General features: G+C 33.4%; 1 protein-coding gene across 37 annotated transcripts in view; it reads right to left on the bottom strand.

The window, feature by feature from the left end:
* ABI2 (abl interactor 2) overlaps positions 1-13,069 on the bottom strand; it is a 95,059-nt gene that overhangs the window by 50,448 nt on the left and 31,542 nt on the right. For all 37 annotated transcript variants that reach the window (XM_081050830.1, XM_081050839.1, XM_081050827.1 and 34 more), the window contains exon 2: positions 7,418-7,585. In XM_081050830.1, coding sequence (XP_080906956.1) covers positions 7,418-7,585 — 168 coding nt within the window. The remainder of the gene's footprint in view (positions 1-7,417; positions 7,586-13,069) is intronic.

Raw genomic sequence — 13,069 nt, 5'->3', positions numbered from 1 at the left:
TAGTTGCTACTTTACTACTTCAACTCCTGGCCCAACATTCTAGTCAGCCCTTGGGAGGATGGGAGGAACACTGCTTTTAAAGTTCTTTATATTGCCTTTTGAGCTCTCTTGATTTTCTTGTAAGCCACGATGAACTGAATGCAGTACAGTTTTTAATAGTTGAGAGAAGAGATGGGTCTGGCTTAGAAAAATTTTAATTTACCAGTTTATAAGAATTTACTTTGAATAATGTTCTGTAAGTTTTTGTTTTTTTTTTAACTTACTGGAAATGGGCACAAAATCATAGACAAAGTAAATAGCATTCATCCTTACACATAATGCTATAATTACTTAAAAGTAGTTCTGTGCATTTACATAAGTATTCAGTGTAATTAAATGTTTGCTTTGATAACTACATTTCTTGAAAAATATTTACTGTTAATTTAACTCCTACTCTCAGTTTGAAGATTAAAATTTTTCAGTTAGCTTTTTCAGTAATATGCTTCCAAAGAATTGATATGAGAACAGTAACAAAGCTAGAGATGGAATTTCTTTAAAATTCACCACCCTTAAAATACCTAAGGTAATCCACATCAAGAACCTATGCTAATATAGGCATCCCTCAGAGATATTCCAGGTTCAGTTCCAGGCCACTGCAAAAAGTGAGTATCACAACAAAGTGAGTCAGAATTTTTCAGTTTCCCAGCACATGAGAAGCGTTATGCCTGAAAAAACAATGTAAATACGTCAGTTAAAAAACATACTTTGCAAACTGGGGAATAAATATACAAACATAAGAACTTCTTAAGCGGGTTAAGATTAAAAGAGGTTAAAATTATATTTATTGATAAGCTCTTGGTCAGAAAAGTGCAGTAGAAGGTGCAGTAATTACCTGTGGTTTACTTAGTGGCCTACTTGAGACGATTTTTTTAAACTGCTTAACTGTATTATTAGCTCGTAATAAAAAGTAACTAGTCAAAATTTAAAGCATTCTGATCAAAAATGGGTCTGCACATGCCTTCCAAAACCCTTGCTGGTCACAGCCTGGAGGGAACAGCTCGCTGCACATTGGACATAACTCCCGGCGACTTTCAACATGTTCTTCAAATTTGTTCTGATCATAGCAGGGAGTGAACATTAATTCAGAGAGAGGACACTTTTTGTAAACATCAAAGCTGATGCAAAGCAGAAGCCTGTTCCATGCCCAAGTAAATGCTTGCTCAGAGGATCAGGAGCAGTGGGCACATTCTCATCTTCTTTACTACCCTTCAGGGTCTTCTAAACATCGGCTGCAGACATTATCTTGTCCCCAAGAGGGTACTCTCACAGGTGACCTTTGGATTTCATCTGGGTAAAAAGTACCATCTGCTCCATGTATTTTGTATCTTATTTATTCCCCAGTTTGCAAAATTGTATGACTAAAGGAAACACGGATTATTTTAATGTTACTGTACTTAAAAAACATGTATGTATATTTACAAGTGTAATAAACAAGTGTGTTATTTAGCAGAATATTTACAAGTTTCTGTTGGCTTTCTTGATTGAGCATGACTATGAAGTATTATGTAATAAAAAATGATCAGTCTTGCAAAGTTATTCTTTGAATAAAGAATTGCATAATTTAGCACATGAAATGATGTTTTTTTTCAAACCCTTAGAAATGGAGCTGTATGTAGAATAAGATCACATGCTTGCAGTATAGCAACTAACTTTTTTCTATTTGAAATACCTGCTTTAGGAACTAATGGAAGGTGTAGTTTGCTAATTTTACGACTAAAATGTTTTAGAATAACCTGAATGATTATATTTAAGCCATCTTAAAGATGTATCTCTATCTAATGGGAAAATGGAACAACATATGTGAGTACAATTGTTTCATATTAAGTGATCTACTAAGCAGTGGTATTTGTGGCATAAATCCCAGAAAATGTATCTGTATCTTCTTCACGTTTTCTTGGTGAGAACATAATTTTGAAATAACATTTTCAGTAAGTGATAATACGTAAACCCAGACCAATGTGTCTAAAGGTATATCTCTGCTGTTTATAGTACACTTATTAACATTAAAGAGGACACACTTTTGGAGGTAAAAAAAAAACACAAACAATAAAAAAGACTTTACTGCTAAAAAATACTAGTAATCTGAGCCTGCTGGAAAAATGGCACCAATAGATTTGCTCAATGCAGCGTTACCACAAACCTTCAACTTGTGGGCGGGGAAAAAGGCAATAAAGAGAAGTGTAATAAAATGAAATATGCCTGTACTTCTTTATGGATAAGGTGAGTGCAGTAGAAATTAGTACACTACTTAGTATCATATTGTCCTTTTAGCACAAGAAAGTGTCTGAAACTAAATATTTGTAACAAATTCTGTCTTATTTTTCAAAATGTTTGACATTTAGAAAATGGGTTATTACTTTTGTTTTTTTTTTTGAAGTATTTCTTCCTGACACATAGTTGATACAGGCAATAGAATTCCCATCCTCAGATTCAAACTCAGAGAATTTGGTAAATAGTTCAGTTACAGCACAGTGATAGGTGGTTGAGGTCAGTGGGGCATAAACAGAGGTTAACAGCAGAATAGAAAGAGAATAAAGCAAATACAAATCAAGTACATTTTGGGGAATCTCAGAAGAATAAAGAATTCAAGGTGAAAGATAGCCCAGAAATCATCTAATCAGTCATCATTTTACAGATGAGAAAACTGAAGTTCAAAACCAAATGTCACAAGCCAGCAGAAGAACCAAAGTGAAATCTAGATCCCCTACTTTCCCCCTCTCAATCCTACTCAGTGTTCATTTTCACTAAAATGGAGAGAAGAGCTAGAGCACTAGAAGGAAAAGTAACAAGGTTATTATCCAAGAGAAAGGAAAATCATATTGATGAGGAAAGAAATCGAATACCTCAGCTATAACCCACTGGTCCTGACCACTCGACCAAACAATCCTCACAACTCTTAACACATACTACCATTCCAATAAAGATGATCTTGTCTTTGACCTGACTGAACTTCCACTTCTTTGCTTCTTCAACTCAATCTTTTCTCCAAATTTTCCAAACCTAGGATTTTTTGCCCAAATGGCAAAAAAATCTGGTCTTAAGGTATCTTAAGAATCTTCTGGCTCCCTCTAAAAACCTCATAATATTTTTAATAAAGCATAATAATAAAATCTAAGTACCAAACATTTGAGACAACAGTATTTTAGAGCAAGGGCTTGCAAATTACAGCCTACATACTAAAGAGTCTACAGCCTTTTATATGGCCCACAAGCTAAGAATACTTTTTCCATTTTTAAACTGTTGTTTAAAAATATACACATACAATAAACAATATGATACAGAGAATGAATGTGGCACAGAAAACCTAAAATACTATCTGACCCTTTAGAGAAAAAGTTTGCTAACCTTTGCTTTAGAGTATTTACTGAGAATTTGTTTTACAAACAGAAAATATTTTCTTAAACTATGGAATAATCTTTCAGTACAAAGAGCATCAAATGGCTTTGATGTTCAACTGACTTTTAAAACAAAAGACTCCTATATATTAAACATAATTGAAAAAGATTTCAATCCTTAAGGCAAATGCTAAAAAATATATAAAAAAATTTTAAATTTACTCTTATTTCATAGTCTCCATCACCCATTTCTCCTACTCAACCCCTCATCCAACATACTACCTACCGTGTTTCCCCGAAAATAAGATCTAGCCGGACAATCAGCTCTAATGTGTCTTTTGGAGCAAAAATTAATATAAGACCCAGTCTTATTTTACTATAAGATAAGACCAGGTATAATATATAATAAATATAATATAATTAATATAATACTGGGTCTTATTTTACTATAAGACCGGGTATAATATAATACTGGTTCTTATATAATACAAGACCAGGTCTTATTTTACTATAAGACAGGGTCTTATTTTACTATAATATAAGAGTGGGTCTTATATAAGACCCGGTATAGTATAATATAGTATAATATCGGGTCTTATTTTACTATAAGACTGCATATAATATAAGACCGAACAGAACAGAACAGAATACCAGGTCCTTGACACAATAAACTGCATTGAAGAAAACATAGGTACTAAACTTATGGACCTTGGGTTCAAAGAGCATTTTATGAATTTGACTCCAAAGGCAATGGAAGTAAAAACTAAAATAAACAAATGGGATTATATGAAACTGAAAAGCTTCTGCACAGCAAAAGAAACTATTGACAAAATAATGAGGCAACCAACTGAATGGGAGAAGATTTTCGCAAACAGTTCCTCTGATAAGGGGCTAATATCCAAAATATACAAGGAACTCATGAAACTCAACAACAAAAAAACAAACAACCCAATTGAAAAATGGACAGAGGACCTGAAGAGACATTTCTCCAAAGAGGATATACAAATGGCAAATAGACATATGAAAAAATGCTCAACATCGCTAATCATCAGAGAAATGCAAATGAAAACCACAATGAGATATCACCTCACCCCAGTCAGAATGGCTTTCATCAACAAAACAAATGGTAACGAGTGTTGGAGAGGCTGTGGAGAAAAAGGAACTCTCATACACTGTTGGTGGGAATGCAGACTGGTGCAGCCGCTATGGAAGGCAGTGTGGAGGTTCCTCAAGAAATTACGAATAGAATTACCATATGACCCAGCAATCGCTCTCCTGGGTATCTACCCCAAAAATATAAAAGCATTTCTCTATAGAGACACGTGTACGCCAATGTTCATTGCAGCTTTGTTTACGGTGGCCAAGACATGGAAACAACCAAAATGTCCTTCGATAGATGAATGGATAAAGAAGTTGTGGTACATATACACAATGGAATACTATTCGGCGTTAAGGAAAGATGATATAGGAGCATTTGTGACAACATGGATGGATCTCGAGAGAATAATGCTAAGTGAAATAAGTCAGACAGAAAAAGCAGAGAACCCTATGATTTCACTGATATGTGGTATATAAACCAAAAAGAACAAGACAAACAAATGAGAAACAAAAACTCATAGACACAGACAATAATTTAGTGGTTACCAGAGGGTAAGGGGGTGGGGGGTGGGTGATGAGGGTAAAGGGGATCAAATATATGGTGATGGAAGGAGAACTGACTCTGGGTGGTGAACACACAATGGGATTTATAGACGATGTAATACAGAATTGTACACCTGAAATCTATGTAAATTTACTAACAATTGTCACCCCAATAAAATTAATTAAAAAAATAAAAAATAAAAAAGAATACCAGGTCTTACTTTACTGTAAGACCGGGTCTTATATAATACCGAGTCTTATATTAATTTTTGCTCCAAAAGACACATTAGAGCTGATTGTCCGGCTAGGTCTTATTTTTGGAGAAACATGATATTTTGTATGAACTTAACAGCTGCTAGACAGTTGCAGATCCCTCACCTCTTCAGGTACTGCCCTCCAAACGCTCAACCCTAAATGAAGATAGTTCAAGATGCTCTTAAAACTCTGATTCAGGCCCCTATTAATCTCTATCCATTCATCAATCCTGTTTTTTACTTATTCCATTAGAATAGTTTTAAAATATAGTATTAATTAGACCATATTAAATATAAATTTATGATACTCAAAAAAAATGTCATTAAATGAATTAATATAAATACAACCTAGAGTAGACTTACTCACCTTTTTCCTTAAGGTTGCTTCTCTTCCCTACCCAAGAATTACAGAATTCTAATCAGAAAATAGATGATTATCTTTCATTGTCATCTGCTTGTTGTCATCATCCAGCCACACAATCTCTCCTACTTTCTCCTACAAACGAATAAAAAGCTGTCCCTCCTTTTAGAAACTCTAACATATTAAATTCTCTTCTGTGTTTGCACTTTTCTTCTTACTTTCTTTTTTGGGTCCTTAACTAAGACTTTAAGCATGAAGAAGTTTTAACTCTCAAGTACAAACTTTGAAATTCTGTACCAGATTATTAATTAATTAGCATCCCTCCTTCCATAGAAAACCAAGTTCATCTATTTAATCATTTAAAATGCCACATTATTTCCTCGAGGAGGTCTTTTCAGAATACAATTTACCTCTCACTCATTAAAACTCACCAATTTTTTGTTGGCCTTGTTGTTGTTATTTGTTTTGTTTTTTAGTTTAAGAGACACAGCAATACAACAAGCAATAAGCTATACGATATCCATGAAGTTTATACAGGATGTGAAGAAACCCTTATATGGGAGGTGAAGAAACCCAAATTCAGATTTAAGGCTAAATAACATTGAATTAAAAATTCCTCTAAATGAATCTGATGAACATTTAACAGAAATATAAGGTATACCTCCCATATCTGATTAAATTATCTGGATTATAGTTGATCTAGTCATACAAATTAAACAACTGAAATTGAAAAATTGTTGGATTAGTCAATTTCAGAAGAGTCCTGAACTCTTAAGATTATATAGAAAAAATACGTACATTATAAAACTTTTTTTATTCCAGGAGAGTTCTAATCATTTAGGTCTAAAAAAGAGTATTAAATATTACCCAGTTACTCAAATGATAAGAGTGCTTAAACAGAAATGCTCTAAAGATCTCATCAAAGAAGCAGACAGATCAAAACATTTACCGTTTTAATGTTTTTAAAATTGCATTTTGTAATTATGAATTGGTTTTTCATTGCAGCATTATTTACAACAGCCCCTAATATACGAATAGTTAGGAAAGCTATGACATATACATGCAACATTACGCAACCACTGAAAATGTTTATGAAGAACTTACAACATCATGGAAAGATGTCTGTTGTAGTAGTAAGTTAAAAGAGCAGAACCCCAAATTCTACACTTAACACAATCACAGCTACATTTTAAAAACTACGAGAAAAAAGTTTTTGGAAAAAAATATATCTAAAGAGTAATAGTGAAAAATTTGAGTAGTGGGGAAAGGGCTTCCCTTTTTCTGTTTTTTCTATATACTCATGAAAATGACTTTTATGATAGAAATTAGTATAGCATTATTTTTTTTAAGTTCTATATAAAGGTAATTTTATAAGGTAACTTAGATTAACCTTTCTGTTATTACAGTATGGTACCATTCTGGTACACAAAAATCCTACCAACAGAAAAAAAATGTAAACAAGTCATCAAGTAAATACATTTGTATTTTTAAAAAAACTAAAGAAGTATGAAATTTAGTACAAGTTGGAAGAAACGACAAATTTTCACCTCAAGACTGATTATTTTAACATGACAACTGGGTTTTAATAGAAACCATTAAAGTTTACTTCCCTATCAAAATCAGAAGATAATCACTCCACTAAAAGAATCAAAAAACACTCATTTTGAAATACTTAGATTGTACTTTCCAAATCATATTAGCTCACATAATAAAGGCTGCCAGCAGTACAGATGGCCTGTTTACTAAGCACTCCTCAGAGACAAAGTAGGAAAATAGTGTGGTCTCACTTGTGAAATATGATTGATTGACGATTCCATCCTCCGTAGTTGGGATGCCTGGATATCCAGCATCTGCAGGACATTGTTGGCCAAGGTATTTATCAGATAGGCAACACTTGCTAAGGACTGGGTGGTGTAGGCTTTGGTTTCTTCTAGGGCTCTCTGCTTATCTGCTGACTAGGAAAAAACAAAAAACAACCACCATTAATTCAAAAATAACCCGTTCTATCAATCTTAGCTACAAAAATACTCAACAAAACCATTCTGTTGCTGAATTTACACACACTAGCTAAAACTGTTCCAAAAATTAATTACATAAAAACCCAACAAGCAAGTTCACTATTATTTTCATGTTGAATAGATATATCTTTGTACAGATACAAATAAAATCCTGAAGCTATTATTAAAAAGTGAGATCCAATGGATATTTTAAGCAATGGCAGCAAGTACATAGCTTCTCAAAGTCACTGTTGGGAAAGGTAGCATGATTTGAATGTATAAATTCTGGCCTACTTTATTCTACTTTCCTGTATTTGTCCTTTCCTTCCATTTTAATATGTGAGATGTGGCTATAATGTAATGTCTGATTAAAGTAATTATAATATGATAATAATGATAAAAATGACAAAGTAAACAAAATGGCAATAATCATGACAAAATAAAAATGATGGAAAAACCCTTTCTTCACAAGCATTTTAAGTGTTATAATCCTATGGGACCTAACTTGGCCAAGTATTATAAACTCTACTTGAAAAACAGAAAGCACAGTAAAAAATGATTTATTTCCAAGGTCACAATGAAAAGCAATGGTAAGGACACACATGCTAAGCTGCTAAATGCCAAACACCATTTTTTTGACCTAGTTCTGTAAAAAAACCTGCAGTTCAGTAGGTAGAAGGTTCAGTAGAAAATACGCAAGTCTCTGAACCAGAAACTTTTTATTTGAATGTCAGCTGTACTATTTACTACAATATGTCAACTTGGACAAGAGTGAGTTTCTCAATTTCCTCAATTACAAAGCGAGGAAATGAATCTCTGTATCAACCATTCTAAGTACCATGTTTCCCCGAAAAAAAGACCTAACTGGAAAATAAGCCCTAGCATGATTTTTTTCAGCAGGACATCCCCTGAATATAAGCCCTAATGCGTCTTTTGGAGCAAAACTTAATATAAGACCCAGTCTTATTTTGGGGGAAACATGGTAGTTGTGAACCTCAGATAAGATAATGGATAATAAAAACCACTTTCTAAAACTACAAATCAATGGTCACTAACTGTTCAAAGTCCATTATGTCCCACCCTCTTCTCTCCCTCACACTGCAGGAGTCAGAATCAACAACCCCATATACAAGTTTTTCCAGGGGGAGAAAAATTGTTTGGACGAAGCAGCAGTTAATAAAATAACCAAATGATACTATTTTAACTTGAAAAAAGTTAAGAATCACTGTGCTAATTTTCTTTTCCTTTTCATTTCAATCCGTAGTAATTTCAATCTTATCAATGCTTAAGTAGACAAGAATTGAAAACAAATTTGGTCAAAAATAAATACTTTCAAAAACCATTTTATAGACTTCCAGATTCTGGTTGTGCATGTAGGGCACTTGGAAGTTGACACATCCTAACAAACAAAAAGCTGAACACACTGGAAAATTCAACACTTTTCTTGAATTTACAGTAGAAAACAGTTAAGTCATTAACATGTTTTAGACATTACTCTAAATCAGAGTATTTCTTATACAGAATAACCCCAAATTAAAACAATTTATTAACATGCTTCACAGTATCAAGGGGATGGCTATCTGGGCAGATATAATTACTTTCAATGTATCCCTTTTTATATTGACAGTACTTGAGATTGTTTGAAAAACAAATATTATAAACATTAATCACTTTATGCTATGCCTTTATTCCTAGTGTGTATGTGAAATCATGTGGCTGATTGTTGTTGCATCAAAGATATGAGAGGTCCTTATATTAGGTGGGCTTCATGTATATTTACTGTTCCATGAAATATTAAAGACCCTATAATGTAAAATGTATAAAGCAAATCTAAATGGAAATGCTATTTGTGGTTGACTTATAACAGTGATGTAATTCACATCATGAAGCAGGTGTTCTGGGCATCATTCTTCATTTAAAGTAAAACAGAGGAACATTCTGAATTTTAGAAATAAAATGTTACACCAATTTCTTCAAATTGCTCTTTAAAGGGAAAAAAATTGGCAACCCATTAAAATCTTGACATATCTTCCTACCAACAACTGTTGTAAGTCAAGAATGTTAGTTAATGTGGTTGAAACAAAGAAATCTTCACAGGTACCAGAGAAGAGTATCACTAACTCTTTTCTAAAGGGGCATGAATTTATTATACATCCACATTTACTAAATAATTAGCCTCAGCCTTGAAAACTATAGAAAGAACAACTCTCAGATCATTATATCAGAAGAATAAGGATGATTCTTGATTGCTTGTAATCTGTGTTTTGACAGGGAGCAGACAGTGAATTTTGAAATGCTTTATTTAGACTATGCATGAACTTAATTAATAAAACGGAATGGTTTTTAATGTGTTAAAAGAAAAAAAGCACCCTATTCTTGGATCCCTGAGAGAAGGGAGGATACAGGGAAGGTTCACGTATGACATAATCATCTATGTAGAAAATCCGAAAGTAGTGACCAAAAAAACTGGAACTAGTAAGAAATTACAGCAAGACTGCAGGATACAAGTTTATTATACAAAAGTCAACTACGTTCCCATATATCAGCAATAAGTAAGTTTGACATTAAAAACCCCAACATATAAAATACTTAGGTACAAATCTAACAAAATATGTAGAAGATCTATATGAGGAACACTACAAAACTCTGATGAATTAAATCAAGAACTAAATAAACAGTCCATGCTCATAAAAAGGAAGACTCAATCGACATTGTCAAGATGTCCATTTCTTCTCAAATTGAAATACAGATGCAGTGCAATCCCAACCGAAAAACCACCAAGTTATTCTGTGGGTATCAACAAACTGATTCTAAAGTTTATAAAGAGATGGGAAAGACCCAGAATAGCCAACACATTACTGAAGGAAAAGAAAAACACATTACTGGAAGACTAACACTATCCGACTTAAAGACTCACTATAAAGCTACAGTAATCAAGACAGTGTGATACTGATGAAAGAAGACAAAAAGGTCAATGGAACAGAACAGAGAGCTCAGAAATATACCTACATAAATATAGTCAACTGATCTTTGACAAAGGAGCGAAGGCAAAATGAAATGGAGCAAAGACAGTCTTTTTCAACTCATGGTGCTGGAACGACTGGACATACACATGAAAAACAATGAATCTAAACACAGAACTGAAACTCTTCACAAAAATTAATTCAACGTGAGTCACAGACTTAAAAAGTTAACTGCAAAACTATAAAATTCATAGAAGATAGGGAAAAAATCCTAGGTGACCTTGGGTATGACAATGACTTTTGACATACAACATCAAAGTCGTGACCCATGAAAGAAATAATTGATAAACTGGACTCCTTATAAACTTCTGCTCTGCAAAAGAGAATGCCAAGAAAACTGAGAACACAAGCCACAGGCTGGGAGAAAACATTTGTAATAGGCACATCTGATAAAGGACTATTAACCAAAATATACAAAGAACTCTTGAAAATCAACAATGAGAAAAAATACAGGCCAAAGACCTTCACGGACACCTCATCAAAGAAGACATACAGATGACAAGCATATGAAAAGATACTCTACATCCTTTGTCATCAGGAAAATGCACATTAAAATGAGACACTACTACACACCTATTAGAGGGGCCAAAATCCAGAACACTAACAACACTGTAATGTGGATGTGGAGCCACAGCCACTTGGCAGTTTCTCAAAAAAATTAATTATACTCTTACCATATGATCCAGTAATCATGCTCCTTGATATTTACCCAAAGCAGTTGGAAATTTATGTCCAAACAAAAACATATACATGGATGTTTATGGTAGCTTTATTCATAATTGCCAAAACTTGGAAACAACCAAGATGTACTCCAGTAGGTGATGGGATACATCATACAATGGAATACTATTCAGCACTAAAAAGAAATGAGTTACCAAGCCATGAAAAGACACGAAGGACTCTTAAATGCACATTACTAAGTCAAAGAAGCCAATCTAAAAAGGCTACATACTGTATACGTGCAACAATATGACATCGTGGAAAAGACAAGACCATGGGACAGTAAACAAGACCAGTGGTTTTAAGGGTTTGGTTGGCAGGGAGGGATGAATAGGTGAAGCACAGGGGACTTTTAGGGCAGTGAAAATACTGTGTATGATACCATAGTGATGAATACACGTCATTATACATTTGTCAAAACCCATGCAATATACAAGAGTGAACCCTAAAGTAAACTAAAGACTTTGGATGATAATGATTGTCAGTGGAAGTTTATCAATTGTAACATATATACCACTCGGATGAGAGTGTTGAAACCTCTGTATCTTCATCTCAATTTTGCTGTGAACCTAAAACTGCCCTAAAAAAAGTCTAAACAAAAAACCATATATTCTAGTATTCTGTAACAGCTATTTTCAAGACATGCATACCTATTTTAAAATTCACAACTGTTGATACAAACAAAAATGTTACAAATTACACTGCCATTAAAATTATACATTTATATAAAGTTGAAACTATGCTTATAAATTATACCATAAACTGAAATTTATGTATAAGAATGTAAGCTAGATACCTTACAGTTGAAGGTAACAAAATTTCACAGTCATCCTACTTTGATTGTTGAGCAAATTATTGAGCTAAAAGATGCAATCTTAATATATAAACAACACATTCACACCAAATGATGACCAAACAGATATTACATTGTACTGTACAAATTAAAGTTTTTAAAAAGGGGGTTGCAATTGCTTCAATAGCTTAGAGGACACTTGAGTCATCCCGAGGCACTGGCACAGTGCAGGCACACAGCACACTCCATAACACCGCTCAGAAGGATCTGGAAAGCCACCACCATATTCAAATTTCAAGGACAACTGAGTTTTGGCAACATATCATTCATGACATTACTGTTTCTGACGTAAATTTTATTAATTTATCAATTTATAAATTTATGTGAATTTACAGTTGTTAAACGAGGTTTAACAATAAGTGGTTTATATCTAATGTTTAAATAACATTTTTAAATAAATTAAGTCAGCACAGGCCATCAGATTTCTTTCTTTCCATTTGAAAGGGCTCTGTGCATTACTCAAGCCTATGACAGTTCACACATGAATACAAAAAAAGGAATATGAAAAAAGAATGCAAATATAATCCTGTAACTACTAAGGTATTATAATAACTTAGGAAACATGTAGACTGAGGGAAATATCATTTCCAATCTTGGTCCCAGAGAATAAGACTTCATTCAATGAACTAGAAATAATTCATTAATTTCTGATACTCATTTGTACAAAATTCATATAGCTTAGCAATTATTTTCATTAGTAAAAGAGGCAAAAATATGGTCTCCATACACTCTATAAAACAAAAGTAACAGAAAATGACAGAAAGAAATTCTGAGGATGAACATTATAATCAAGTGGAGCTGTGTGGTCTCTGTTACAAAAAAACTCCATTCACTGTAACATATGAG

This window comes from Rhinolophus hipposideros (genome assembly GCF_964194185.1).
Source record: "Rhinolophus hipposideros genome assembly, chromosome: 6".
Classification (NCBI taxonomy): Eukaryota; Metazoa; Chordata; class Mammalia; order Chiroptera; family Rhinolophidae; genus Rhinolophus; species Rhinolophus hipposideros.
The sequence above is the reverse complement of the archived record's forward strand: the minus strand, read 5'-3'. Positions and strand labels throughout refer to the sequence as shown.